The sequence below is a fragment of the Lytechinus variegatus genome, chromosome 18 (genome assembly GCF_018143015.1).
Source record: "Lytechinus variegatus isolate NC3 chromosome 18, Lvar_3.0, whole genome shotgun sequence".
In the NCBI taxonomy this organism is placed as follows: Eukaryota; Metazoa; Echinodermata; class Echinoidea; order Temnopleuroida; family Toxopneustidae; genus Lytechinus; species Lytechinus variegatus.
In genome coordinates this window covers 21,560,985-21,586,807 of record NC_054757.1, presented here as the reverse complement: position 1 = coordinate 21,586,807, position 25,823 = coordinate 21,560,985, and the positions used below count along the sequence as shown (strand labels likewise).

General features: G+C 35.7%; 1 protein-coding gene across 1 annotated transcript in view; it reads right to left on the bottom strand.

Annotated features, from left to right (window-relative positions):
- Nucleotides 1–25,823, bottom strand: part of LOC121432035 (dorsal root ganglia homeobox protein-like) — a 40,541-nt gene that overhangs the window by 2,177 nt on the left and 12,541 nt on the right. Inside the window, exons 3-7 of the mRNA XM_041629855.1 lie at nt 18,942–19,030; nt 15,983–16,084; nt 3,320–3,520; nt 2,612–2,793; nt 1,419–1,510 (exon numbers count right to left, since the gene is read on the bottom strand). Coding sequence (XP_041485789.1) covers nt 1,419–1,510; nt 2,612–2,793; nt 3,320–3,520; nt 15,983–16,084; nt 18,942–19,030 — 666 coding nt within the window. The remainder of the gene's footprint in view (nt 1–1,418; nt 1,511–2,611; nt 2,794–3,319; nt 3,521–15,982; nt 16,085–18,941; nt 19,031–25,823) is intronic.

The following is a 25,823-nucleotide window of genomic DNA, read 5'->3' as shown; positions in this document are numbered from 1 at the left end:
CTTCTGGATTTGAATATAAATTATGCTAATTTGACCATTGAACCTATTATAAGTTTTGGCATAAAAGAATAGTAATGTATATGCTGGAAAATGTGAATGCATTACATATTATTTGAATTCTCCAGTTTAGGTAAAACTTTATGATGTTCTTTGTGAAATAAGATTCTTGCAATCTAAATTCATTTCTTAGTCCAGTCCAACAAAGAGTTGATTTAAATAAAAAGAGCAACATTTCAACAGGTATAACCAGATAACACTGAAAATTTCATCAAAATTGGATGTAGCACACAAAAAAGTTATGATATTTTTATTTTTCACTTATATTTCAAGCAACAGTTATATGCACAACCTATAGTCAGTATGCAAATTAGGGGTTGATGACATCACTCACTCTCTATTTCTTTTGTATTATGGAATATGAAATATTCTTGTATTCTTCTCATTGTTATGTAATTAACAAAGTCCTCCCTTAACATGTAGAATTACCATTGTTTAAAATTATATGGTTTAGTCAAATTGGTCCTTATTGCCAAAAGTATAAAATTTGAAACATTGTATAATTCAAACAATAAAAAACAAAAGAAATTATGATTGACGGATCCCCATCGATTCTTTCATTTGCATGTGACTGAGTTGTGCAAAAAACCCTTTTGTGAAAAAATAAACGAAAATTTGAAATGTCATAACTTTTATTATTTTAAATCCGATTTTGATGAAATATCCAACGTTGAGCATGTTTGATTTTACTTTTTTTTTTAATTTTTTTTATTATTATTTTTCCCTGGGTGGACTTGACCTTTAAGGATAGGCAAAACAAAGAATATTGGAAAACTGAATGACGAACGAAATGTAAGCATTGTTATGATGATTAGATTGATGGCGATATAATTTCGATGGTGATGTTGAGTGTGGCATAAATCATGATGATATTAATCATTAAAAGTTGCGATTTGAGATACATGTATATATATATATTAAAAAATGACAGATTATAGTATTTTTTTTTTTGGGGGGGGGGGTTGATGACGATACTAATAATAAATAATAATAAAATTTAAATTTCCAGATTTTGCTGGCGTTTCGTTTGTTTGATATTTTTGTTTTGTTAGTTGGATTAAGTTAGATAGTATACTTGGGTTTCAAATCTTTGATGTAAAATTAATGTGAAAATTTCATTTTGTATCGTCTCGTTATGTTTACTTTAATGTGACAATGATACTATATCTGCTGTGATAAGACGTCGATGATGATGAGGAGGGTGATGATGTTGATGATGCTGGTGACGATGATAATAATAGCGACGACGGCAATAAGATGTTGTCGATGATATGAATGAGAATGATGAAGTCACAATGACTTAAAATTTAAATTAAGAAAAATATTTAACACATTCTGGTATTGAAATATGGTTTTCCCACCTTTTCTGGCTGAGGCGAATGACATGAGCTGCGAGGCGTATGAGGGCGAGATAAGAGACGGGAACCGTGCCGAAGAGCCGTGTCCTCTCAGACTGTATAAAAAATACAAAAAAGGTCGAAATTATTTTTAATTGAATTCATTCAATATAAAAACAGATATCAAACATCCCGTCTGCGAAGAGACCCAGGTGCAAGTACGCCATTTACAGGCAACTTGACGTCTGTGCAATTGGTAATTCCACATGTTCGGGGAGAAATAAAACTCTTGTTTCACTTGACAAGGAGGAGAAAATTAGAAAATTTCATATTTCATACAATAAAATACAAAAGAAATAGTGAGTTGGTGACGTCATCAGTCTGCAAATTTGCCTACCGACCAGGATGTGCATATAACTGTTTTGTAAAATTAAGCGAAACTTTAAAATGTCATAACTTTCTTATTTTACATCCGATTTTGATGAAATTTTCAGCGTTTTGCTTGTTGGATTTTTCTTCTTTTTTTCAAATAAACTTATTGTTGGGGTGGACTTGTCCTTTAATGTATCACATTGAGGCCTCAAACCATTAAAATAGCTAACGTGGTGCGAGCAGGTCCTCTTCGAAAACGGAAAATTTACCTAATTATCAAGAGGGAGAAGGTGCAGTTTATGGCCATCTCTTTTGTGGTATTATCTATTTTAAAAAAAGGGGAAACATCCGTTGTCCTAGAGGGGAAGTTCACCTGCCAATAAGTCGGTTATAATAAAAGCAGAAAATTAAATTGCGGAGTTGTAAATTTGGTAAGGTTTTGATTTTGTGATGTCACAATGAGCAGCTCCTACAAATACCCTGTGGTATATATTAAAAAAAAATCACTTTATAAAACGAAACTGAATTGATATTATTTGTAGGGGTGGATATATTATCTGACACATTTCTCTTTAAGAAGGCATATGAAACCATTTTCCATTAAAAAATGAAATTGATGGAATCTATATTACATGATTCAAGGGGGAGCCGCTCGCATGATATAATAATGACGTAACAAATCATAACTTTCTTAATCTTTGAAAGATTTTCACCAAACATTCAATACTATTTTCTTCTATTTCCTGGATTAAAAAAAAAACATCTTCAGGGTGATTTTTAACCTTTGGGAGTGCAACAACGGCTATCCTTATTTTGGAATCATGTAATATCCAGTCAAAACTCACCTTTCGTATGGTTGTGAAGCAAGTAGCAAGCGAGCAGCACCTCCCGGATGATAAAACGGGTTCAACATTGTGCTCGCGGATGGGTTTGCAAAAGTAGGAGGCATCAAACGACCGCTAGATGGCGCTCTATCCAAGCTGTGCAACGGGGATCCATCGTCGTTTTGTGAATCCGACTTCTCTCCCTATCCGCAAAAAAATTGAAATGAACTCATCAAAACCAAAAATACCTTATAATGAAACAAGCAATCAACTTTATTAATAATGATTTGATACAATCAATAGAAATTACGATAAGATCTCCGATAATATCATTGAACATTTTCTATTTTGTTCAAACCGTCTGACTGACAAGTATGTTAAAACTTCTTGCAATCAAGATATTTAAAACAATCATGACCATCGCTACAAATTTTCAATTTCTGTAGCGATTCAGTTGCATAATTATTTTTTCTAATACCTTGCTCTTATTAATGAGGATGGTGCTTTCAAAATAAGAAAAGAAGGAAAACAATTTATCTCAAACACAGTCTACTTTGTGAATTTTATGTGGACTATCCTAGTTGAGCCATAATGTACGCAAGTAAGTGTATGGGCAGGTAGTTTTAAAAGCTAGGGTAAACAACTTTAAACTACGTCTTACTAAGTGACCATCTAACAGGCAAACTTGATATCTAATCTACTGATTGAATGGCAAAAGCTTTCACTCACATCAACTGTCATTTTATCTCTTCGTCTTTCTTCAGAGGGTTCCCCAGGGCTCATGTTTAGCTCCTCTCTTGATTGTCCAACAGCGCCCTCACTCGACGATAATCTGTCTTCGTTTTCTGGGCTTGACGTTGACGATGGTCCCCTTTCTTGTTTAGTTCTCTCTGCTTTTCGCCATTTAGCTCGTCTGTTCTGAAACCATACCTTTAATGATAAGGAAAAAAATATATAAAACCATTGAAAAACAGTAAACATACACAATGGTCAATATCTGAACAAAATGGGTTTTTTTCCAATTCTTCTTTCAGTAAACAGGCTTAGGGCCTTTTCACACGTGAATCTTGAATCATTGTAATGATGATTGCTATTGTAATCGTGACTGATTAGCGTCCGTGGTTCTAATCATATTCTAGTTTGGTTTCACACGTGCTAAATATTCATCACTAGCCTTATTTTTCACTGGGATCATCAGTCAAATTACGATTATTTTTAATCGTGTGAAAGGCCGGTGAATTATCATGAACAAAGAGGTTTATCTCGGTTCGACCACCACTGGATTACCATATTCTTTTCAGTGGTAAAGCTTCAAGGTCTCGGAATTAAAAAAAATGTGAAAAAGTTATAGCTTTTTGGTCTTATATACCATGTATATGTTTCAAATAAAACGGAAGCCCCGTTTCTAGTAATCTGCGGTATATTTAATGTCATCTTTCGGATCTTCTCTTCCAAAATGCTGTTAAAATCTGTAACTTCTCGACAGCTTTCCGCCGCAATTATTCTGTGTGCCTTAACACGCAGACCGTTAATCTTCGGGCGGCGGTCCTGGGGGAAAACATCTTGACACGTTGCTGTGGCGAGTGTTTATGCCACTAGATACCACTCAAACCCGTATCATTGCGGTCCCAGCGGGCCCTGCGCAAATCTGTCGGCGGGTCCTCTCCGGTAGATCATCCTCGTTATCTCGCACGGTTAGCTCCGTGCTTCTAATAGCTTTAGCTAAACAAGTGCGCGATGTTCGGGACAAGTGTCATGACTCATTGTTAAATATTCATAAGTGAAAATTGTTGACTCTATGATGTACTCGAACCAGATGGAGAGTTATATCAATGGCCTATTGATTGCCTTGATTTGCAAATTGTTATTTCGCCACAAGACTTCGTTGGAAGACATTAGAAAAAAAACCCACTAGCTCCCATGACGAACAATGTGTGCGCGTTACGTTTGTAAATGTGTATGTGCGTGTATATATTCGTGTGTGTTCCATGACATTTGCTCCGACGACAATTTGCTCCGCTATAAATTCCACGAACACATGGAATGGCCAACTTCAACCTGGAGTTAATACTATACCCTATTCCTATTCTAAATCAAAGCCCGGAGCAATTGTCGCCGGAGCAAATGCGTCACCATTTCGGTTCTTTTGTGAGGATGGATGCATGCGTGTGTGTATATTTGTGGATGTTTGATAAAAAAGCAATTCATTTATATATTTGAAAGACAGCTCTCGATCTTCGGTATAGCAGTTTGCAATGTTGTTGGCTATATGCATTTCTTGATAGAAAACCGTCTGCATTACAATAATTATGCATCGCTTAACAGAGTAGAACACACAGACCTATGTATTTTCCGATCATTATCAAAGAGTTTTAAGTTTTTGTGTGGCATCGGCAAACATAAGAAGCCAGGTATACCATAAGCAAACCTAATTTGGAATTTGCATTTTAAACTCAATTTTATTAATACATTTATTCAATTTGATATGCAAGATCTTATGAAAGCTTCTGGCTAAATAGAACGGATCTTTGTTTCAGTTTTATGTATTCATAGTGAGATTATATTCTTAGTGGGAACTTTGTGCAGTATTACCAGAGCGGAATGATACTCAATGGTTTGCATATAATTGGTATTAGCCGACAACCTGGGGAGTGTTTCATCAACATTTTTTGTCCGACAAGTTGTTGGATTTTCTTGATTGGGATTGACTGAGAAGCACTGTTACTATGGTAACTGTCGGATGAAACGTCTGAAAAGTCCTTTCATGAAATGCTCCCCTAGTTTTAGAACTTATGATCGTACTTCATTTTAATCGTGACCAAGTTTACATTTGATGAGATGCACAACTGCCATTAAAAAGATTTTGATAACTATATGATTCGATTTTTTTCTCTCTTAATGAAAAAATAGCATGTTTTAGTTTTCTATATAATGATAATTATAACAATGAATATAATAATAATAATAATAATAATGTGAAATCTTTTTATTTCAGCCTCCATTTATGATTATGCATCTGGGTAATATTTCACCCTAAAGTGATGTTACATTTTCTGTATTTTGCATTCATACTTAAGATATTCTGTATATTTTCAACTTGTCATTTTATTATAATTCGTAATTATTTTTATAAACTTACCTTTTTATATCATCACCTGGTAAAAATTACGATTATTATGTTTTATGTGTTATTTAAGATTTGGTATACTTTGTACATTTTATTCATGGCACGGCCCCAATGCAAATCAGACTCTGTATCTCTTTGGGTTTTTTACCGTGTGAAAATAAATATTATTATTTATTTATTTATTTATCTATCTATCTATCCATATATCTATCTATCTATCTACCTATCTATCTTATTGAGCGCACACAATCGTCCAGAGACGTTATTGGCGCTAACCCAAGAACAGTTCCTTAAGATATAAATTATATATATACCAAAATCATAAATGTAAGCCAAGTCAACAAAGAGATCTTAACAAATAAAACCTGGTAAATAATTTAAAAGAGAACCGTTTTGCATCACCCACTGGAATTCATAGCTACATCCTGTGGGTGGGGGGGGGGGGGCTGGTGCCCTCCTAATCGCTGCTCCGTTCACCGACAATTTAAGGGGCAATTTAATTATGTATGATATATTTTATTATAAAGGAAATACCGAAATTATTACAACTTCAAAACGGCATATAAAAAGAGCAATATGCTATGTAAATGTCGTGTGCTTACAAATTAACTTATCAAAACTAATTCGCTCGAATTATGAATTTCCCCATCCTCTTGCTGTATAGGCTTTATCCACAATTTGGTTTTCATATATTAGAACCCAAAACGATAAAGACTGTGAATTCAATCAGCTTCATTATCGTTGCTATTAAAATGAAAATAACCAGTGGCCTAATAAGCCAGGAATTTGAGGGGGCACAGAATGGCATATGTGGGTGAAATATATAAAACTGTGTGAGCAACAAAGCGAGCAAGCAACAATTTTAGCATTTTAGAAAATGATAAACTTTTTATTTTGTGGGGGGGATAGATTTCAACATAATAATAAACAAATAACATTTCATGTTATTTTCTACCCTTTCCTCCATCGTTTCTTGTTTTTAGTCGTGATGCCTGTTGGGGGCTATACTCCCAAGCCCCCCCCCCCCATCTGTATGCCATTCAAAGAAAATCTGGCTTGAAATTGCAACCCATAAATAAGCGAACGAATGTGAGGAATACACCTGTGCAATATATTTTAAAGGAATTCTGTTCTAGCATGCTTTATATATATATATATATATATATATATATATATATATATATATATATATATATATATTATGATAGTAGGCCTATGAGTTAGAATGATGCATTAACCGAAATTGTGTTAGTGCTATACGCTAGGGTGATGAGAATTGACGCATTTAAAAATAACTGAATTATCGTTTAATTATAATAACAATAATCATATCATGATGATATGCAACATTTGTATATAGCGCTTAGTACAATGTTTCTAAGCGCTGAATTACTACCTCAGCTATAGCACGACGACCCTGATCGGCGGCGTGAGCATTCAAGGAATTTCTCGCTACCGGGTACCTATTTACTACACCTGGGTGGAGAGTGGTAAATGTAGATAAACGCTCATAATCAGGAATGGCCTTCACTCATGTCACTATTGATGTAATACTAGTAAGGAGTATAACAAACGAGAGAGGGGTATTTTGACGGGGAGGGGGGGGGGGTACCAATATTTATTTTACTATAAACTTACGGGAAGTTAACAATTATCCACCGACTAATACTAATCTAAGGTTTGCGTAGATAGTCCACGATAGGCGAAGTGCTGATTTTTTTTTTCAAATGTCATTTTTAATTGAGGATACAAACTTCCCGACTTTATTTTGTTGCTTGTATAAATATTATATATATACATTTACATGAGGTATGAAGCGACATGATGGAATAGGACTGTTTGTACGAAAGGTGAAAAAGGGGAAACGATTTTTAAATTGAATCAAATAAGAATTCAATACAAAACTTGTACAAAATAAAACTTATTTTTGAAATAACATGGGTCGAAAATGGTTAAAATGCATGCAATTACAATTAGATTGCATGCACCTTTAGAACACAATTTCAGTTTTCTATCAAATACTTTGTGTTAACGATGATAACATATTTTGATTATTGAAATTTCATTGAAAGGACTATTTCAATGAGCTCCGTAGACATCTTCATTGAGAGATAAAAACAAAATTGAGAAAACTATATTTCGACTTCCGCGCCTTAAACTGATTACGTACCTCACATAACTTAATCAGTATAACCTGGATATAAATTGGACCTTTGGTTTTGCTATAAAAATTTAATTTACATTTATACTGAGATAAGGCAGGCAGACAAATTCAATTAGATGCGACCAATGCCGACACACATATTGTTGAAAAGTGGGGCAATTTTGATCGAATCTTTTTTTGCAACATGTATCGAACATGTCTTTATTGAAATTGACTCTGTTCATTTTATTGGAACGGTAAACGTCCCTCAAATAAATTCATGTGTGTGTTTAATGTTACCTTGTCTGGATAAAAAAATGTACCGAATTATTACCGGAGAAAAGAATATGACTGTGGCACCAAGATTGGACAAATAACGTTAAAGATATCATTTTGAAGTTCAGCTAATTGCAAATTGTGAAAAATCGATTAAATATCGTTGAGTAAAACACAAAATGTAAGATATAAGAGTTTACTGTAAAAGTTAAGATTACGTGCTTGGAATTATTTTAAAAACTTATAATAGGCCTCGAATCTTATTCTTCCCCCCATATACTATTAAATTATTCAGTCTCAAATTCTCGAAGTTGCAAATTTGATGTCCCTTTGAAAATAATAATGGAATGTTTATTCCGAAGTGAGTGATCTGATCAACGCACCGAGTCCAGGTCGAGCGGAATTTACCATGCAAGTTGCAGGCGCTTGAATACCTGACGATCACGTGACTCAAAGTGACTCCTAATCAAATCTGCGCCTTTCGGAAAAGCACCTTACAAAATGTGTCCAATTTGCATGGGCGAGTGACAAATCTAGCCCGCTTCCATGACAAATTAGGTGGGTGCGATAATTCGAGTGACATTTAGAAGAGTCGGGAAACGAGATCAAATATGTATCCTGCCAAATTCTTTGGTCCTTAACAATCACAGGTGTACACATTACGGGACAGGTGCGAACTTTTTTCTTTAGATTGTAGTCAAAATCGTATGTCAAAACATGGACCAGTAATGCAGCCACGCTGGTGGTAAATCAAACCCTAAAAAGGAAAATCCTTGCGATAATACATATTGAGCCGTTATCGAATTCGGAATTCGTAATCTTATTCTAAAAAGAAATGGAACACCGTTTGATGTCGACTGGTGTCATCGCTTCACATTGCCGATACAAAAATAATAGGTTCGATCCATAGCTAAACATAATTACTCTAGTATGTTTACTCTTTTATGTCTTAACTCCTTTATGCTTTAACTCCTTTCTGCTTTTATTCACACGACTGGGTTGGGATGTTGCGAAAAAGAGATAGATATACATGTGATGCCATTCTTCTCACTCTTCCTCTCTCCCGCCCTCTCTATTTTCGAACTTCTTTCCTCTTTATTTCCCTTTCCTCTCCCACTTTCCTTGTGTTTTCCTTGTCCTCTCTTGGACATCAGCTTTTTTTTTTTTTTTTTCTCATTGTTAAAATGAGTACCCGAATAATGCCTATGTTTATAGTGTATATTTTATATATAAGTTGCTTTGTTATATTTTGTTTTGATTTTGTTTTGTTTGACAAAAAATACTATTTTGTCTTTGTTTATCTGTTTATGTATATATTTTCTTGTTTTGAACAAAATGTTGGCAATTGCCGGTGACGTTCTGTAATAAATTCAATTCAATTCAATTCAAAATTCATGTAGATAATCTCTTAAAAAGCACGCAATTTATGAAAGCCGTTCAGGGCGCCTTTTTGTAACCATTTTTCCCTTCAAAACTGGGGCCTGTTGCAGAAAGAGTTACGTTTAAACGCAAGTCAAAAAATCAAACGCAAGTCCCAAATGCGCGCTGGTGATTGGTTGAAAATCAATTTAGAGTTGCGATCGATTGCAACTCGTTCTGCAACGGGCCCCTGAACAGGCCCACCCTACAGTATAAAATGAATAAAATATGATAAATGAATAATAATGAAATAAATAATTCCCAGAGTAGGTTTTCCCCAGCTGCAAAGATAGAAGAAAGTTGGGTCCATGGCATGTACTGGTTTCATTATCCGACCTGCACTACCTTTCAAAATGGCGTTCAAAACGGAAGATTTTTCGTAAAGTGCTTTTTAGTAGCGGGTTATTGTTATTGTACGAATGAATGTTAGTGGGAAAATAAGATTTGAAATGAATATCCACTTTGACAATTTGATGTGTTTGGTTTATTTATAATATAAAAATAACAACAAAACATATTGTAAAAATACTGAAAAATAAATATATAAACAATAAAAAATAAGGATGGATTACTCTATTCAAAGCCATTGGTATAATTGCTATGTTCTTCCTAACATTTTACCCTGAACTGCCTGTTCAAAAATATGGCTAAAATTAAAAAAAAGAAAGAATCCTCCCTACAACCTATAGTTTAGGTTCAATGAAAATGTGATGAACGTAACCTTATCTATTTTGTATACAGAGGAATAAGGGGTGAATGTGTAACATATTTCAAAGGTTTCAAATCACTGTACATTTTAAACTCCACAAAGGAGATGAAAAGGATGAGTAAGTGTGTGTTTTATATATGGGTGTGTGATTGTTTTAAAGTGGATGTGCGGGTGAGGGCGTGTGAGTGTCTGCATGGATAGGTCCATGGTGTGTGAGTGCGTATTTGCATTTTGAGAGTGGAGTAGCAATTCAAACTGCTATCTTCGTGCACATTATCTTCACACGCCACACGGTGACCACCCCTTTCGTCCGGCATTCTTTGTTTTCGCACGGCGGACTCGATGACGACTCACTGTTCGCAGCTGCACGCGTTCTAATAGAATAATTTGGTTTGGTTGCCCCTAACGTGATAACGCGTTCGAGTCAATTGAATTAGGCGTTCCGAGGGCAAAGAAAAATACACATCCTATATCGTCTGGTATCCCTGCTAGGTCGGCAGAACCTTAAGCAGTTTGGACTTTGGACGACGATGGACTTTTATCAAGACCAAGCATTTTAATGTTATAATGCAGTCATTGTGTGAAACCGACCCCAAACCGTATGATATGCTATTTGAAATAGCACTATAAGCTTTGATCTGTTTACGGAAGGTTTTATAGGTGTGTCAGAAGCATAGGATAAACCTTACCCGAACACAAATACCAATTATCCACGCCACCCAATAACTACATTGCCAATTTAACCCTTTGCAGTAGAAAGAGATTTCCTCTACATTCTTTTTTTAGGAGACAAAGCGCATTTTGAGTGTTTTTTTCAAACATAAACACATCGTCCTTGTTCGATTATTTGTTAGGCTTCTTCATCTAAGGCTTCTACTTTATAAGTTGTCATTAAAAAAGTGAAACCCAACAAAATCACTATTCGTCACGGAAAAGAAAGATCTAGAAAACGAAAATATTCGTAGGTATTCTCAGATTTCATCGGTAAAGTTCGGCAATCATCGAAACTAAAAAAAAATTGCATCAGAAAAAAATGTTCTCGAAGATGGTTATAATCATTACGAAAACGAGAAACTATTCTCAGATCATTAACTTCTGTAATTAACAAATATTATTCAATTACAAATGGGTGATAATAGCAGGACAAACGATTTGTATGTATTGTTTATGAAGCATAGTCCATTTAACATGCGACTGATGTGTAACGGTTGTCTTAATTGTTACCCAGAGACTAATATTTTATGAATAATTCAATTTTCAATCTTTTCCCATCACAAGCACTGATTTCCATTATTCTGTGACGCGAAAGGTGGCTAGACCATGACAATGAAATTATCATCAATATCCGGATGTAGTTGAAAATACAAATTAAAGAAAGAGATTGTTTAGGAATCAAGTGTTAGCTTGTGAATAGATTTGAAGAACGGAGACTTCAGTGGGAAAGTTAATGATATTGAATGTACCACCATTTTCGAGGGGAAGGTTGAGTGAAAGGGATGCCATGATACTCGTAAGAAGTCAGCCAGGCGTGCAATATTCCAGAATTCAATTTTGTGAACATTAGCGAAGGGAAGACAAGAATAAAACCTCAGACACGGTGATAATAGAAATTAATTATTAATCAGTGAAATATTACTAGAGCATTTCATGGTGACTGCGGGGAATAACGTGCAGTTTAGTGGAAAACGACGACGAAACAACCATGTTATTATGTTTTTCCACCACGGTTCGGCCAATAATGATCTGAGTTATTCGCTGTTATAATTAACCATTATTGTCAGTTAGCACAGGAAACCAGAAATGCATGTACCTATATACAGACTAAGGGAAGCTGCAGCACGCGGCCTTTCTGTCTGAAATTCGTTTTCTATTATGTCCATTAGATGGAAAAAAAGAAAGGCCGATTAAACGATTTCGAAGAAGACGATAATTGTCAATGCGATCACCACGAAGGGAAGTCATGCGCGGCTAATGCAGATAATTTTTCAAAGTGTTTATGGAACTCAACGCCACTGAAAGAAAAATCTATTTGGGAAGCATGAGATGCGCTGAATCTTCTATCACTCCCTCTGCCTATGTATCCCCCTCTCTCTTCCCCTCTCTCTCTTTCACAGAAGATGCATTGCCCCTTTGGGACGTGCCTATCTCTATCTAAACCGGTTGCAACGCACAAAGCCAATTAGCCCGCCGCGCGCTTGAGTACCGCCAAAAACGCATTTTCGCATCCATCGCCTGCTAGTATTTCAAACTATTTTGCGATTGAATATCGCTTTCCCACCCATCAAACGACTTCTCCTCCACTCTTCTTTCATTTCTCCACCTTTTCCCCCAACCTAGCAGTTGAGGGGATCTAATCTGGTTTGTAAGAAAACAATCAATGTGTATTTACTAGATCGTAAAATGCAATTATTTTTAGCGCCGGGGAATTGGGCACACGTGGTGGTGGTGTTTCCGTGACACGGCCGCTCCGTCTCCCGTTCACGGGCGCGGGCTTGATTTACTGGTTTCGTCGTCAGATTCGGCACGGAGGCCTTCATGGCATTAACCGTGAACTTAATGACTTTGGAAGACCAATGCATTAACTCATCATAGCAATTAGCAGCAGTTTGATGTGATTACGCCAGGGATAACCAGGAAAAAATACATCATTCTCCATTATCAAATTGAGAGGCTGGCCCGTGATTGCTAATGGTAAATGTGGGAAATTGGTTAATCTACTTGCCATTATTACCTAACAGAAAGTTTTTAGGCTTGGTAAACTAATTGCAGTCTATTTGCATAACGACAATTATTAGTGTCAACTCATAAAATCATGGAGCTAGAATAAGAGTGTAAACCGTTTATGCACTTTTTTATTTACCTCATGTATATGTGTGTGTGTGTGTGTGTATATATATATATGTGTTTGCGAGAGAGAGAGGATGTGTGTATACACATTTTTTTCATCAACATGTCAATCATGAAAATCATCTTGTTATAGGCATGTATATCATAGGCCTATTTGTACATCAATCGTAGGATTTTATTGAATACCAGATTTTAAAATGGTATCATCACATTTATCTATTTTCATTAAATCTATGTAGTATTGTGCCTAATAGTTTTTTGTCAAAAAATAAAATAGTAATGTATTTTCTTACTGTTATTTGGCTATCTGTTAATCATCAATTTTGCGATTAAATGTCAGCTATGTAATCAGTTTGTATCATTTTTCTGTGGAAACGAATATCAAAATATATTCAAATTTGAATGTGAATTTTATTATCGTTTATTAACATGCAATTATAATTCATAAATGACACATAGACCTATTTGTGATTAATATCTTCTTCTCCGTTTGAAGAATATAATTTACATACTTCATCTATGAAAAAGTAAAGATAGTCTGAAGATATGACACCAAAAAGTCGTGTTTCTGGTCGTATCCCGGATTTGAAAGGAGGGAGAAAACAATCTGAAGGTACACATTCTTGCTTTCATATAATAACCAAGAATGATAAGAAAGGAATAATACATTATTCTATTGTTTCAAGTAATAAAGCTTGTAATTGCATGATACAAAAATAGAAATTATTAGATTTTAGAACATTTTCCCAACAATTTCATGCGGTGATTCATTAAACAAATAAAATAAATGGTGGTGATTTTATACCTGATTGCTAAGATTTGATCTCAAAATTTTCAGAGGAATGTCACGATTCGAAGGTAAATAAAATCGTTTCGAAGTATAAACGAAAGAGGACCACATTTCTCAAGTTCTTTACTAAAAAAACAACACGTGGGAAAATATGAGAGACCAACATAAACTGAATAAAAAGGTTTTTGTGGTGTTAAAATTTCACTTTGATTAGCGCTTCCAGTGTTTCAAGCCCACGGCACTTTCCAATTCATTTTTTATATTTCCAGAGAGTTGAACGTTCATGAATACTTCTATGAATATATGAATAAGTCAAAATTTATTATATTCTGACACGAAGCGCTATTATCAGATTATCAAGATGATGGAAGGTTTATCTTCAAGACTTTCTTGGTACTCGAGAATCTAACAACAAACACGTTTTGACAACATCTTATATTGATTAAACCAAATCAGACCTTGCGGCTAAACACTTAGGACTTAATGTAAAAAAAGCAAACCTGTAAGAAATCTTGAGGATAGTGTCTCATACTTTAATTAGCATGAACGAATATCAATTATATCCTTTGCCAAACATGTAAAAGAATTTGAATTTTTCAGTTGAACCTTCCTTCATATTTATGCATCATCTTTAAAGCCATGCCCGCATCAGATCCTTTTTAGGTGACAATATTTTGGAGAAGGGATCGGGAGGAAAAGTGCTGGGATCAGGACAGGAACGGTGTAAGGGCCCCCTTAAGATACATCTGATGGGGTACACGCTCTCACCCCGGGGCACATTCACGACCAGATTACCATTAATACTCTTATTCCTCCTTCAATAAGATGACGAAAGCGCGACAAATTACATTAACATCTTAGCTTGTAGAAGATTAGACGGGAGAAGGTACGGTAATAAGGTATTTTTTTTCTTTTTGCTCTCAGAGTCCTTCGTTGTTAGAAATCCTGTTTTCAATTTCTTACTCTTTACCAAGGATTGACTTTGAGAAAATAGATATCCTTTAAACTCGAATTCGTTTTGAATACGCCAAACGCTCCCACCACTTAGAATGCCCGTTAGTGCAGCGTGATTTCGTTCTCGTTGCGATTTCATCTATTTCCTTTAAAGACAATTCATTGCAAGAGGATAGGTGATTGATATTAAAATTTAGAAAGAATTATAACGATTTCAAAATATAAAAAAATTTCGAACTGCTCAAACATCCCTCAATGAATAAAAAGGGTGGGAATGGGAGAAAAAAAGACATTTTGATTTAAATCTTTGAAAATGTAAAATTTAAATTTTGTTGGCAGAGGATTAAAGAATAGCAGGGAATAGAGAAAAGGTATAACATATTACGAGTCAAAACCAGATAGATAAATATAACATTATAAGTAAAAACAATGAGTACAATGTCCTTAATTGAAAATGTCTTACGCGAAGGTTGAATGCAGGAGTTCCTCGATTCTCACGGCGCCGCTTTGGGTACACCGTCCCAAAACGAACCATATTATTGGGGCACCTTTCCTTGGGAGCTATAAGCATGCAGCAGATTAACGGACTATCAGAGATATCCCCACTTTTGTATTGTAACTACCAACACGGATTGTGGGGACAGTTTCCTTTAAGGAGGAGGTAATGGACCAGCCGTGGTTTACTTGTAAGCCTTAAGCATGTTAAAGTGATTGGTTAACATTGATTTGACTTTTAAAAAATCTGAGCTAGAAGGTCAAACTTGTCACCTGTGTCTGTGATATGTTCCAAAAATGAAGCCCAGAAAAAATTGCGTTCGAAAATGATTATTTAGTGCTTCAAAAATTAAAATATAAAGTGACCGGAAACACCACCTTAATTTCATCCCATACACTTATGTGTACTATTTAGGTGTCTATAAGACGCCTATTTATAAAATCGAGGTTTGCCTTGTAGTTTTAGCTTTTTTATTCTCAATAATGGTTGTTTTCAGGGTTTATTAGTTCTAATACATGCACTTGTACACGTGTGTCATCTTGGTTTGAGAATTTTTTTAAATCGGCTGCTCACAAAGTTAAACAATACCTTTAAGTGATCATTCACCTATTTTTAACATAAAAATAATTACCTGTACACGGGCCTCAGTGAGGTTGATCCTTAGTGCAAGGTCTTCTCGTGTGAACACGTCTGGATAGTGAGTCTTGGCAAAGGCAGATTCCAGTTCCTCTAACTGTGTGGGTTCAGAGGGCAAAATGATACAGATATATTTGTAAATTAGGAGTTACCAACATAGCGTTTATAATACATTGAGCAACAACGTCCGTTCGTGCTCACGCAGCGTAACGGCACTGTTGGCCACCATCGTACTCAGCACTATCGGGTGAAGATATCACTCGGTGTTTGTACTATCTGATTTTTTTAAATCCTAAATACTTCTTTACTTCAAATTGAAGCCCTTATTTTTTTTTTTTGAGGAGGGACTTTTTTATTGCATGTAAACTATTTTATGTAGATAACTACGTCATCAAATTTGGGCAGAGTGCAAAAACACTGTAAATGCGACCGAATTGCGTAACCATGTCAAGGAGTTTACGATTTACGACTATAGCGATGGAAACGTAACTTCTCAGAACAATGTAATTCCAACCGAATATTCATCTGCGCATGCGCGAATGCTACCGCGCTCCTTCTATTCCTGCTTGTTTTTTTTAATTAGTATAGTTTCTACATGTACCTTCCCTCTCTATAGGCCTGTGTTTTTTTTGTGAGCAGGAACAAACGGTATAGCTCTATGGTATTATTATGCAAGAACTATTTCCTTGAATAGGTCAAACTTTCCTAAAGAGCCTTGATTGGTGCTTGCGTACTCGATTTTTTTTCTATTCTAACCTCCGAATCATCATCCTGACAACACCCGTAATATATCGTAAACTCCCTATAAGATGCGGACGACGCGGATTCTCCCTTAATGTTGATACATATATGTTGTCCTTAAAGGGATGGTCCAGGCTTGAGATATTTATATCTCAGTAAGAAGCATAAAATTCAGAACAAAATGCTGAAAATCTGATCAAAATCAGAATAACAAATAACAAAGTTATTGAATTTTAAAGATTTGCATTTTTTTTTCCAGTGAAACAGTTCTAGGCATGTCTTCATGAGTATTCATTAGGTGTGCTGATGATGTCATATCCCCACTTATTCTTTTGTATTTTAATAAATGAAATCAGGTTTCTTCAAAAAAAAAATTGCATTGATTGACAACTGATTATAAAAAGTGCATTAGTTATCTAATGCCGGAAAGTGGGGATATGACATCATCAGCCCACTTAATGAATATTCATGACGATCTGCAAATAACTGCAAATATTGATAAACTTTACAATTCAATAACTTTGTTATAGTTTTGTTATCTGATGATTTTCAGCATTTCACTCTGTGAATTTTACTCTATTTTATTTAAATATAAAAATATTTTTAGCCCGGACCATCCCTTTAAAGGGGAAGTTCACCCTGACAAAAAGTTTATTGTAAAAATAGCAGAAAAAAATAATGAAAAATATTGCCGAAGGTTTGAGAAAAATTTATCAAATAATTAAAAAGTTATTAGAATTTCAATTATTTGATTTGTGACGTCATATGCGAGCAGCATTCCTACATAGCGAATGGTAAAAAATCAATGAAATGTCATTTTCTCAGAAAATTGAAAATGGTTTTCACTGTAACTTTTGTATATCAATAGACAAATCGTTTCACACCCGATCATGAAAAGAAAACAAAATTAAGTCATCAGGAACCATACAAAATTTGAAATTCATACATTTTATATTACATAACACATGGGGCAGCTGCTCGTTTATGGCGTCACAAATCCAAAATTTTGAACTCTTATAACTTTCTTTCTCTTTAACGGATTTTCCTCAAACCTTCACCAATATTTTTTACTATTTTTTCTGCTATTTTTACAACAAAGTTTTCTTCAGGGTGAACTTCCCCTTTAAGAGTAATAGTGATTGTGTCCTTCTGCCGTATGGCCTGTTCATTAAGTCAAAGATAAAAGAGTTCACATGCAATCTAAAAGTCTCTAATCTAATATCTTTGATTTAATTTTTGTCCCTTGTCTGCAATTTAACAAAATGGATCCAGTAGCCTATGATAATTCTTCGCTTGTAAAAGCTTATTCGGGGATATCCCTACCAATGTCTAAGGCTCAAAGTTGTCTTTTTTCATGCAGTATAACATTGCTGAAATGTAATGCACACCTTAGGTATACTGTAACATCATTTTTCCAACGATTTAAAACTGCAGCTCTTTTTCATCCCATTTGTTGTTTTCTGTTGAAATTTCATGTAAACATGCATCGTAATATATCACCTTGCCTTCTAGATTATGAAACAGTTTGTAGACCCTGTATCATAGCGTAAATCGATTAATCGTACGAATGGATGTTACGATTAATTACATTGTGCGATTGAGCTAAAAAAATCTTAATCATTAAACTTTTACTTTCACATTCATATGATTACTTAGTGGGGGCTATTCTCACTTACAGTATATACCGCGGTGATATAATAGAAGAAAAAAGAAATCCAGGGGGGTGTTTCACAAAGATTTAAGTAACTTAGGTCGCACTTAAATGCCGACGCGTACATGATATGCAACGCGCGATCTTATTGATAGGATACGCATTAGTGCACGTCCTCATGACACGATCTGACCAATGCGGTCAAGCCTTTCATACCATACGCAGCTCGGTATTTAAGTGCGACTTTAAGTCATACTTAAATCTTTGTGAAACACCCCCCATATGTCATTGTTGAAAAAAGAAATCTGAGGATAGAAATGTACCGCCAGTCACTTTGCAGCGCCAGATCGACGAGGCTTTGTCCCTACGTTGAACGCTAAACAGGATAGCAGCAACTCCCATGCACTTTTTGTGTCTTTTGGTCTGACGCGGCCAACAAACCGGTCATAAGAAATGAATAAAATTGTAGAGATTTCCAGTTATCACTGTCTTGTAATCAAAAAGCTACATGGAGGATGGCAGGGGCGTGGCGGTGACGAAAGATAAAGTAATTGTATCATACCTGTTGAACAGTAAATGTTGTCCTGTTTCTTCGCTGCTTCCTTCTCGCAAACGTCTCATCCAAGTCACCTCCGTATGAAAGTTCCGAATCTATACGAAGTGAAAGCGAAAAATGTCGGGAATTAATGATTAATATTGATTGCAAAATTAATGACTAGAACACTATACCTCTTAATTATAACCCCCTCAATATGAATAAATTCTGATAGAATTTGTGAAAATTTCCAAAAAAATTAAAGTGCAAAAGCAATGATAAGTAACTTCACCAGAGAAAGCAATGTTGTTTTTTCTTATAAAAACGTCATGATTAACAATAGGAAATGCTTATTTTTCAAACATTTATTATGCCTCTTAATGCATGCACGAGAGTTTCTCACTAGCGTTTTATTTCCAAAGTTATGAAGATAGTAATTCTTGGTTTCCAAACAGGATAGTTAACAAGTTAGTTCCTCACCGATGGTGCCTCTCATAACGATTGGCTTGGCCCCTTAATACACAGGGAGTGGAGAATGATATTAAGTGAGGGAATTAATGGCTGATTAAATCCAAAGCATATAGGGGAATCAAAAATTGTAAAATGTTTAGGCACATTACCAGCGTAACGATGGGAAGCATACGATTTTAAGTGGTCATACCATAAAAAAATGTTGGATACCACTTTGGTATTTTTTTAAGCTAAAACTTAATATCAATTACAAATTGGGGATGAGGAAAATTTGTGTGTGAAATCGACCCTTTTATGCACCCATGCAGATGCGCGTAAGACATTGACCATGACCTCATGCGTATGTTTTTTAAACAAGTGCACACCTAGTTAGCAATAATGCATATAGCATTTCCATTTATTTGAAAGCAGGATAAAAGAGCATTCCAGATTAAATGCCTTGCTCATGGGCATAGGTGCCACGGCCGGGGATCGAACCCCGGACTTTCCATATATAGCCAGGCGCCTTAGACCACTCGGCCACGGCACCTTAGACGTATGTGACGTCATAATCTCATATCGCGCCCTCAATCGGAATCTGTAAGGAAATAAGTGAAAAAGGAGTGGACCAACTGCAGACCACCAACGCACTGACCTCTAAGATGGCGACGCAATGACGTCATTGAAAGAGGTATAACGTAGATCTTCCTCAACATGACATTGTGTAAGTGGAGGCTGGAGTGGTGTCCTCCTGTCTAATGACGTCATTTTCTTACAGTCCCATATTTAGAATGTTCCCCCCGTTGATCAAATCGACCACGCCCAATATCCTTCTCGAGCTCTAGCCATGTTTTTACCGCTGTTTTATGTCCCTTATTATCATCAATATTAACATGTTTAGCTCACCTGTCTACCGAATCAAATCCTGACAAATTATACGTATTTGTTTTTCTTTCACCGTTATGGATGCACTTTGGTAGTTTGCACATCGCAGCATCTTTCGAAACAAATTACAATTACAAAAATACACCCCTTTCTCGCGCGCTCTATACCTGTATTTCCCGTTTTCTTTAAAGTTTCATCTGTATGTCTCTTTCCCACTCTCTCCCCCTCTCTCTCACTGCTTTATAGGAGTACATTGCATCACTGTCACGTACTTTGTTGGTTCAACTGAGCCATGATCCATCCAATTTTCTTTCCACTAATTCTACCCCCAAATTTCCCCCAAAATTCACATTCAATTATCCCCCCTCAAATTCACTTACAATCGTGTCTGCGATTTCTTTTCCCGACCGCCCTCAATCCTGTCGCCTGAAAACCCCGTTTATCTATCCTTCATAAGAACACCTATCATATAAAAGGGGCAATGTCTCATTTTCACTTCCTTTTCTCACCACTATACCCCCCCTCCCTTGGGAATTTTCGAAGAAAGAAACAAAAGTACCTTGTTGTTTTCGCTCTTATTTTCTGTCCACATCACTTCCCCGTCTTATACCAACTACTTCACATCCCTCCCCAATTTTTGGCAATTAACACAAAAACCCACAATACGTTGATTTTCATATAAATATATTAGTACATGACATGTAAATGGTAATAATGATTAGTTTAAAACTTTTTTGGAGATGCGCTATTCCGACTTTTCTCTCCTCCCCTCCTTTCCTTTCTCCTCCTTTCCTTTCTCCTCTCCCCCACACGTGGACGTGACGCACACTCTCATCCACACCCACACTCACATCTTCCTCTATCACCCCCTTTCCACACCCTCTTACACTTCCTTCCGTTTATGAAATCTTCTTTTTCCCCCTCAGAATCCGTCAGACCCGGTGTTTCATGACTGTCGTCTGCCAGTTAAAAATACTAAATTGTTGCAAGATTCCTCACCGCGGGCGAGGCTCCGAAACTGTACAAATTCGCGGGGCTTTTAATCGAATAGTTGTGTTTAGAGAGCTGTACGGGCACGCCGGGCGAAGTTCACCCGATTTCATCATACCTGTCAAGCTTATTATGTTCCCCCTTCGTCTTTAAGGCAACCACCGCGCCAATTATTCCAAAGCCTTTTCTCATTCGCCAGTTAATCTCATTTGCCGAATAAGTTTGACGACTTGATACAATGAAATTATATTTAAAAGGGATCTTGCTTTAAGCTTCAAGAGAGCCTTAAACGTCCAAATTGTCAATTTACGGCCATGTGCTCTGGTCATTTGCGCGTGGAAGAGTGACTTTTGCAGAAAATCTGCAAAAACATAATTCAGTGACTTTGAATTGTTTATTTCGTTTTATCTCTTGGAAACGAAAAACGTTTGCGATGTCCAAACTGTACGTCAAGAAAAGCATTAGCTCTCCCTGTTTCGTGTTGAAAACAAACTGATTGATGTTGAAGTTGATTTGCTTTGACTAAAAATCGTTAAAGATGAACAAGATCTAAACAGTATTCTATTAGTATTATATGTTCTTCGTTCACTAAACAAATCAGACACATAGAAAAATAACTCTCTAAATTCTTACCTTTTCTTTATCTCCTTTATTATTTTTAAAGCCGTTGGAATGAATGAAATGTTTCGATTAAATTTGCTGAAATTTATATTTAAAGCAATTCAAATCACTTCATATTCTCGTTTCAATATTGTTCTACACAAAGTAAGATAACTATCATACGCAATATATAAATAGGCAATCTATAGTTTCAATATCTATATGTTTAAAATGATAATGATAATAATAGCAATAATAATAAAAAAATAGTAATATTAATAATAATAATAATTCAAGATTTATACAGAGCACACACCTATTGATGGCACTCAAGGCGTACAATTACTAACCATATAAAGAAATACATACATAGAATTTACCAAAACACTTGCCAAATGGGCCAAAATAGGAATCCATAAAAAATTACTCTCATGGAAATTATCAGTGTTCGATTAAAGTCATGACTTTGCCTTATTCTTTATTATAATAAAGTGAATGACTATTCAATTTTAATTTTAATCATCAAACAAAACAAAAAACTATTTCCGCCACAAAAATAAATTCTCAATGTAAGATAATCACGATTTTTTAAATTCATGTTGCATATACTAAATACTAACGCTTTGAAATTGTTATATGAATAAATAAATGAATAAATAGCTATATATATATATATATATATATATATATATATATATATATATATATATATATATATATATATATATATATATATATATATATATATATATATATATATATATATATATATACATGTATATATAATTATATATATCTGTGTGTGTGTGAATGCGTGTATGTATACATGTAGATATATATGTATATCAAATTGATGATTTTTGGCATATGATTTTTCCCTGATTGCGAAGAAAGCATGAATGCTTGAAAGCTATCAACTAGAGGACCGACGGCTTGAAGTCCTCTCCGATGTTATAATTTGCAAGGTAATTAAGCATCGTGATATAGAGCCCCGCGAGCACGCATCTCTGCATGACTGCGTATATCTAATAGAGAAGCCTAATGACCAAGCGATAATAATCAAGATCATCCAGATCCCATTAGCACAAAATCCTCATAGAATTAGAGGCGGGCAAACGAAAACATGCAAATCAAGGACTTTCAAAACCCTCACAAACATACATCGAATCATTACCCCTGTTTTTGTGCGTATATCTCTTGTCTTTCGACGCTAAACACAAAGATCCTTCATTTAAGGAATTAAATTTAGCGAGAAAACCATTATGAGAGAGGAGGCATTAGCTACCCGATTTACTTGCTATTATACCGCTGTTGGCGCGGGGTGCTCGATATTGCATTGGCGTACGCACACCCTTCACGCTCACAGCGTAATTGCATTACTGGCAAATGGGAAGATGGATAATTTTGTAATTGAATTATTCATAACTCGCCGATCGAGCCTTGAGATTTCGTTTTTCTTCTCCTCGCCATGAATAATACACGGTCCAGTGGCTGCGAAGTCCTCGTCGCACTCTCTGTCCCCTTATCTCTTTCTCTTTCTCTCCCTTTTTTTTTCTCGCGACTTTCTGCCCAAATCTCATTCCTCTCATCAACATCTTCACTTTCCATTTGTCAATGTTATCCATATCTGAAGCACCGGTGGAATACCTTTGACAATTTCCTTACAATAATTTCAATATTTTGGAAGGTCAATATCCATTTTTGTTTCAGTGAACTATCGCGTTTGATTTCGCAATATTCATAACTACCTAAATAAACTCTGTTTCTGTGTTTTACCATTATTGTACGTCCATTTAGGTCCCGATATTGTTCCTATTATGTTATGTTGCTGGTTTTTAACCGAACTGAGCTGAATTATTGACTAAAACAATTAACAATACGCTGACTCTAATTATATATATTATTTTCCTTCTCCCCCCGTCGTTATCATTTTCAACGCGTTTCACCGTTTTGTATCTTATCAATTGCCAAGATCTTCACGTGTTTCCACCTTCCTGATAACGCATAAGAATTAGTTTAATTTTTCATAAAACTTATACATACTTATCTCCCATCCGTCGTATAACGTTCCCTTTGCCTCTTCAATCTTTGTCCTTATAAGCACATGTATCTCCCTTCTGGCTTATTCCTTTAACCTTATACTTAACTCCATAATATACCATTCAATTCATTCCCTTAACTCTTCTCCCCATACTTATTCACCTCATACCACTTATATTTTTCATTCCTTATACCTTTCTCTCTGTACTTATCTCCTACATTAAAAATCATATGATGTCTTCAGTCATTCTCCCTTTCTCCAAAATAAACCATTTGCTTAATTATCTTAACCCATTTGCGTTATATACTTAACGCCTAAAACATCTCCTTACTTCATCCTGCTAACTAACTGTTTGTACTCACACTTATCTGTCGATATAACTCATTTCATTCCCTAACCCCGTATCCCTATGCTTATCTTCAAAATATAAACCAACCCTCTTACCCTTCGCATTATACTTACCCCCCTAATACACCATTTACTCCATCCCTCTAGTCACTCTTCTTATACTTATCTCCCGACACTTATTACACTACTTATTTAATTCGTTTAACACCTTTCCATATACTTATTCCTACAGTTTACAAATCAAGTCACTTCACTACATTTTCCTTACTTTAAGTCCACTTCATTTGATCATCCGATCTGCCCCGTTTCCTATTCTTCACCGTTTAATTATAAACTTTCTCCATATTTCATCTAACATTTTCTCTATCCGTTACTTCATATCACTATTCCAAATCCTTGTTTCCTCCTAAGCTACTGCCACCCTTTGTCATGTATAAAACTTATTATATTGTCCCTTTATTACGCATTTCAAGCCTCCTCTTCCTGTCGTTACAGCGGTTTATTTTCATTTGGTCCAAAGCCAATTCGTCCAATTGCCAACTCGTCTACTATCATTTTAGTCTACCATCAGTTCGTCAAATATCCACATGGTCTAATTTCCATTTCGTCCACTCACCATTTCGTCTAATAACCAGTTGGCCCAATAACTTAGTCCATTTGGTCTAATTAGACTAAGTGTTAACTGGGCAAAATGAATGCAAATAAAACGATTATAAGACCAACTGGTTAGGAGACAAAATGGTCATAGACGAGCTGGTGATTAGACGAAGTGATGATTGGACCAAATGGTTATTGGACCTAATCGTTGTTATACGAAAAGTAGATGGAGGGAATGGCATTAGACAAAATGAAGGTGGACCGTGTGGTGAGTGGACGAGTTGGTAGTGGACGAATTTACCGTTCCATCTGCGTATATCTTTCTATCCACCCCGATATCCACACCGTTTCTACTCTTTCCTTTCCTTATCTTGTTGAACTTATACCAATCATTTCACTCCCTTACACTCTTCGTCCCGATATCTTCATAAGTGATACCCGTTCATTACGCAACCCCCCCCCCCTCCCATCCCCCTCCCCTCATTCCTCAAATCTGAGACCACCTCGATCTGGGGGCCTGTAACACAGAGCTCGCGATCAATCGTACGGCGGATTTTTAACATTTTGCATAAAAAGCATCCAATGCAATCGATTGTAAAAATCAGCCCAAAGATCAATTGTAAAGCTTTGTGTAACAGTACCCTGAAGTAAAGTTCTCGCGGCCTCAGAACCTTGTTACTCGCAACGCTGACTCCACAGATAGCGATCGCTGACACTCCACTAAATATGGAAGATAAAGAAACAGACATTGCGCGCGGGAAATGATCATTCGTTTGTGAAAGAAGAGACACCTAGATGCCAGATATGCATCTCCGTGCCTCATTATGACTCTGCGTAATTGCATTAAAATGCGCCAAAGTATCAATGATTTATCAGGTTGCAGTGCGGAGAAAGGAAAGAAAGATTGCCGTAAAATTAGACACACCCAGAAACATACCAAAAATAAGACATTTCCCGTCCACGAAATCTATTAACCTTGTAATAAAAGAGGGTAAGGG